Genomic DNA, 6205 nt, shown 5'->3' on the forward strand with positions numbered 1-6205 from the left:
GTGCATTAGACAAGAAATGGCTGGAAAGCAAATATGGGTGTCCATGGATAAAACTTGTAATTCGGAGGGACGAAATGTAGTAAATGTTGTTGGAGTGATGCATGAGGGTGGGCCGGGTAAAACATTTCTTTTGAATCGCGAAGTTCTGGAAAAGGTCAATTATTCCACGATCAGTAAGTTATTTGATAAGTCAATGCATCTCTTATGGCCTAATGACGTCCTTCACGAAAACGTGCTGCTCTTTGTAACCAATTCTGCACCGTATATGGTAAAAGCAGCGAATTCACTTCAGGCGCTATATTCGAAAATGATTCACACTACGTGCCTTGCGCATTGTTTATGCTTATGTTCTTAAATGTTCGCGATTTACTTACAGTAACTGGTAATGGACTGTCTTCTAACAATGGAAACTTCCGATACTTGTTTTTAGGTTTTATTGTACCTTACTAATCGCTGGTTTTTAACTAACACTTAAAATAAACCACAAAGTACATATAATAATTGCACTGTGTTCATTGCACTTAAATAACAAACTTAACTTTAAAATTATGGAAGAAATGTTCGTGCCTCGTGCCTTATGCACCGTCTCTCTTCAACACTTTCCATCTTGAATAACAAATGAAATCTAAATTTCGTAAAAACAGTGTTTCCAGTTCTTAAAAATATTACTACATAATATAAGACTTAACATGCCGCCCGCCAAAAAAGGGCTAGTGACCTTTTTTTAAAAACAAAGAAAAGAAAACAAACTTTACATAACAACAAATAAAATAGACTAAAACAGGAAATAAATATACTTTAACATGAATGACATTACGATTCATCATTATTTGGTAAAACACAAAGTCCTCTAATTGAGCGTTTATATAAACCATTGGAAGTTTTGACAGTAGCCACTCGAACCAAACCGTCAGGTCCAGAATGCACTTCAGTGATGACTCCCAATTTCCACGATAGAGGAGGTAGCTTATCTTCTTTGAGAACCACCAATTGACCTGGCTGTATGTTGGCACAGCTTCTCTTCCACGTATTTCTTCCTTGTAGTTGTGACAAATATTCCATATACCATCTTCTCCAAAACTGTTGAAATTGTTGTTGGATCCTTTGCCATCTTTGAATTGAACTAATCTTCTCCTGATGTAAGTCTCGTTCTGGTAGCGCTGTCAATGGTTGACCAATAAGAAAATGACCAGGAGTTAATGCTATTGGATCATTAGGATCATTGGATAATGCTACAAGAGGTCTCGAATTTAAGCAAGCTTCTATTTGTGTGACTAATGTTGTTAATTCTTCAAACGTGAGATATGACATTCCCATGACTCTTCTTAAGTGGTATTTAGAGGACTTAACTGCAGCCTCCCAAAGACCACCGAAGTTGGGCGAATATGGCGGAATAAAATGCCATTGGATTCCTTCAGTAGTTGCAAAATTCTTAATCCTTTCTTGATGGTCAGCTGTATGCAACAACTTTGCGACTTCTTGAAGTTCCTTGTTGGCACCAATGAACGTAGTTCCATTGTCGCTATAGATATGCTTGCATCTACCTCGACGAGATATGAACCTTCTCAAAGCAGCTAAAAATGCCTGACTAGTAAGATCACTCACAACTTCGAGATGGATAGCCTTTGTTGCTAAACACACAAACACTGCAATGTAGCACTTCACCTTTGTTTTTGACTTTCTAGTACCAGCTTTGATGTAAATAGGACCGGCAAAGTCAATTCCAGAATTTGTGAAAGGTCTTGCTAGTTCTACTCTATGTTTTGGTAGTTGTCCCATTAATTGTTCTGGTCCAGACGCCTTTAATCTTTGACATGTAATACACCTTCTAATAACTTTCTTGATGGCATTTTTACCATTAGGTATCCAATACCTTTGCCTTAGTGATGCTAGCATTAACTGACATCCAGAATGTAGCAATCGCCTATGTTCATGTTCCATAATTAGTCTTGTTAGGTGATGATCTGGTGGTAGAATAATTTGATGTTTAGCGTCAAATTCAAGTTCAGACATTTTTAATCTTCCACCAACTCTTAGTAATTGTTGATCACATATGAAAGGATTGAGAGACAAGAGTTTGCTCTTATTGCTAACTCTTCCACTTTCTTTAAGATCAGCCATTTCCTTAGCATAAACTGAACTTTGAACTTCTCGTATTAGTCTGATTAAAACTTCTTCAATTTCTTCCAAAGTAAGAGCGTCTACATTTCTTCTCGATGCTTCTACTTTAGCATTCTTGAAAAACCGCATGCAATAAGCCAAGACTCTCTGAAGTTTGTTCAAAGTAGAGAATCTTTCGATCATACTATTATCTTGAGTTGTCACTAAGTAACTTGATTTTAATTTCTTCTGTTCAGGAATCTCTCTGAGTGGGGCAGGCTCCGTCTTAGGCCAATCAAGTGAAGAACACTGTAACCACTGAGGACCGTTCCACCACAAATTATTATGTATTAACTTGTCAGGACTTGTTCCCCTTGATATAATATCTGCAGGATTTTCACTTGAAGCGACGTGTCTCCATTCCCCTCCCACTTCTTGTACCTCAGCAACTCGATTGCCAACAAATGTTTTCCATCTATTTGGACTTGCTCTTAACCATGCTAAGACCACCATAGAATCTGTCCACATATACACCTGGGATATTCGTTGTTTTAATGCCTTAGTTACCTTTTTGACAAGTTTTGCTGATAACACTGCCGCACATAACTCTAAGCGAGGCAGGGAAATCTTCTTTATGGGCGCCACTTTGGACTTAGCACATAATAACTTCGAAGTAACTTGACCATCCTTGCTGACGGATCTTAAATACACACATGTCCCATAAGCCTTTTCTGAAGCGTCTGAGAAAGCGTGAACTTGAATGTCTATCAAGGTACCCAACTGAAGAACCATTCTGTCTACACTGATATCTGATAATGAAGGAATGAATTCAAGTACTGTCTTGCATCTTTGCTGTAGTTCTTTAGGAAGTGTTTCATCCCACTCCAATCCTGCTTGCCACAGATCTTGAAGAATTATCTTACATACGATTGTTATTGGACTAACAATTCCCAACGGATCAAAGATTGAAGCAATAATACCCAACATCTTGCGTTTTGTTAAATTATTATTCGACCTTTGATTTAGAGTGAATCCATTCATCACTTGAAGTTGATCAGTTGCTGGATGCCAAAGTAATCCTAATGTTTTGATTTGACCCTTATCGTCTAAGCGTAATGGAAGTTGTGTTTCTCTCAATTCTTCAGAGATGGATTCCAATAACTCAGTACTGTTGGAACACCACTTTCTTAGCAAAAAACCACCCTTTTGTAGCATTTGTATTAATTCGTCCTTTATCTTTAAAGCTTCCTCCACACTTTCAGCTCCTGAAATACAATCGTCAATATAGAAGTCATTCTTCAGAACTTGTGCTGCCTTCGGATATTCACAAGCTTCTTCTGCACTTAATTGCTGGAGACAGCGAGTAGCAAGGAAAGGCGCTGAGGCTGTTCCGTATGTGACAGTTTTTAATTCATATACCTTAATGGGTTCTTCTTCTGATCTTCTCCACAAGATCTTCTGGAATTTACAGTCACGCTCATCAATCAAAATCTGTCGATACATCTTCTCTATATCTGCAGTAAAAGCTATAGGGTAGGTGCGAAATCTTAATATAATTGACTGCAAATCGTCTTGCACAGTTGGACCAACTTTGAGAACATCGTTCAGTGAAGTGCCACTAGTTGAGCATGTCGATGCATCAAATACTACTCTAGTCTTCGTAGTAGTACTAGCTTCCTTAATAACTGGATGATGAGGCAAGTAATATCCTTGAGTAATATTAGAGTTGCCTTCCACTTCCTTCATATGTTCCAAAGCTTCATACTCTTCAAGGAATGCCACATAATCTGTGCGTAACTTGGGGCATCTATTTAACCTTTTTTCTAGTTGTTGTAAACGCTGAACAGCTGTCTTATAAGAATCACCTAACTGGGTCACTTCTTGTTTGAATGGCAGTCTCACTATAAAGCGTCCTGTTGAATGTCTTCTAGTGTTTGCGATAAAATGTTCTTCGCACTCCCTTTCTTCTTTGGATAAAGGAGTTTCTTGAATATCTTCTATTTTCCAAAACTTCTGCAGCTGATGGCTTAAATCATCGTTGTTGTGCAAAAAGAATGTTCGATGTTCTGGCGTGAAGTTGTTGTGCTTTGGAATCTGATATTGTCCTGAAACTATCCATCCTAACTCTGTATTTTGGAGAACTGGAAATGCTCCTGGACGCACCTGTTGTCCTGCTTTGAGTAGACTAAAGAAAATTCCAGCACCTAACAACAAATCAATCTTACCAGACTTGTTGAAATTAGGATCCGCTAACTGTAAATTCGGTGGAAAGTTTCATTCTTTAATGTCAATATCAGCATCAGGTAAATTTCCCGCTATTTTTGGCAATACAAAACACTCAACATCTACACTAAAATCACTTACAGCAGAGAATACTTGTAACTTACTTCCGTATTTAACGTTGCAACTTACATTATTAATACCTTGTACAGGAACATTCATAGGATATTTCTTTAATTTTAACCTTTGAATGAGAGATTCTGTTGCAAAATGAGATTGGGAACAACTATCAAGCAAAGCCCTAACCATATGTAATTTACCATTGCAATCTTTAACTTGAACAACTGCAGTTGAAAGTAAAACACGCACATTACTTTTAGGCTTCACAGAGCAATAAGTACTAGTATTAACAACTTCCTGCCCTTGAGACATTGACCTTTCCCCTACAGGTTCCGTAACAGAATCATTTTCAACACTTACAGCATGATTAGGCTTTGATTTCTTAAAATCACTATGCAATAACGTGTGATGCTTGAGATTACATATTTTGCATGCATTTAGCGAACAATCTTTCGCTACATGGTTGACAACTTTCAAACAATTAAAACAAAGTTTGTTCTGTTTCGCAAAACTTAATCTTTTGGATACACTTAATTTCTGAAACTCATTACACTTGTGTAACGCATGACTTTGTTGACAAAACGAACACAAAACATTAGTACTCACATAAGATTGTCTAGCATTTTTTACATCCTTAACAACATTAGATTTACTGACATGCGACTTTGATTGTGTAGACTTTACCAATTCTAAGGCCTGGCATTTATTTTCTAAAAAGACATGAAGTTCTTCTAAACTAGCAAACTGTTCCCTATTTGTTTGATTTTCAAAGTCTTTACGTGTTTGTTCATCTAGCTTTTCCAAAACTAGGTGCGATAACAATATATCCTCCAAAGGAGTATCTAACCGTAACGCCTTAAGTGCATTTACATTACTTATAGTTTGATTTAATAATGTCCTTAAGTCCGCCACTGAATCTTTACTGACAGTCGGTAATGAAAACAATGCCTTTACATGAGCAGTTGCTATTAGCTTTGGATTATTATACCTTTTGCATATCATTTCCCAAGCAAGTTTAAAATTTTCACCTGTCACTGGTATATTCTCAACTAATTTGCTTGCTTCACCTGATAATGAGGACAACAAATAATGAAATCTTTGAATATCATCTAAACTTTGATTGTTTACAACCAAACTACTGAAAGTATCATGAAAATGTCTGAAATCTATAACTTGACCTTTAAATGTTGGTAGCTTTATGACTGGTAATTTTAGACACCCTGTATTCGCGGTTGAATTATCTGACGAACTTCTATTGCTACTACTAGCCTTCTCAGCTGTTTCAACAATTGACGTCATCTTTGCAAGAGTATCGTAATAAGCAGCTTCAAACAACTCCCTATCCTGTGTATATTCATCGTTTTCGTCCTTTAATTCAAGCTGTTTTTGCACTTCATCATATTCTTTGAATATATTGGGTAAACGTGCACACCTAACTTTAATTTGCATTACATCACCGTCTGCTCCAAATTGTTCAACAAATGTTTTCATTCTTGTAAGGGAAGCTTTAGCTAGGCCTCTTGCCTTTATAAGAGAATTTGTATTTGAATCCATTGCTTGTGATATATCTACCTGAAGTCCTTATAACAACAGATCTTTACACAAGTAAAAAAGAAACAAAAAAATATACTTAGCTACGTGACTGCTACATTGCGCCTTTGTTTTTCTTCAGATTGCAATGCACAGCTGAATGCGTAGGCGCGTACGTGATAAGTCCACTAGGTCAATTTTGCTTCTGATTCGTAACACTCACTGTCTTTACACA

At 37.0% G+C, this 6205-nt stretch overlaps 1 protein-coding gene across 1 annotated transcript; it reads right to left on the reverse strand.

Moving 5' to 3' along the window:
- Positions 1-813: 813 nt before the first annotated feature.
- LOC145687232 (uncharacterized) lies at positions 814-5994 on the reverse strand. The gene is made up of 2 exons (XM_081760704.1): positions 4513-5994; positions 814-4353 (listed from the first exon to the last, which is right to left on the reverse strand). Exons 1-2 carry the CDS (start codon positions 5992-5994, stop codon positions 814-816), a joined length of 5022 nt encoding a protein of 1673 aa, XP_081616830.1.
- Positions 5995-6205: the final 211 nt, after the last annotated feature.

Source organism: Thermobia domestica, chromosome 6 (genome assembly GCF_964235325.1).
Source record: "Thermobia domestica chromosome 6, izTheDome1.hap1.1, whole genome shotgun sequence".
NCBI classification, from domain to species: Eukaryota; Metazoa; Arthropoda; class Insecta; order Zygentoma; family Lepismatidae; genus Thermobia; species Thermobia domestica.

Excerpts from the sequence above, each read along its gene's own strand:
- LOC145687232 (XM_081760704.1), bottom strand. The coding sequence starts at position 5,994 with ATGGATTCAAATACAAATTCTCTTATAAAGGCAAGAGGCCTAGCTAAA. Across the intron at positions 4,354-4,512 it reads CTGTACAAGGTATTAATAAT|TTAGCGGATCCTAATTTCAA; the intron begins GTAAGTTGCAAC and ends CCGAATTTACAG.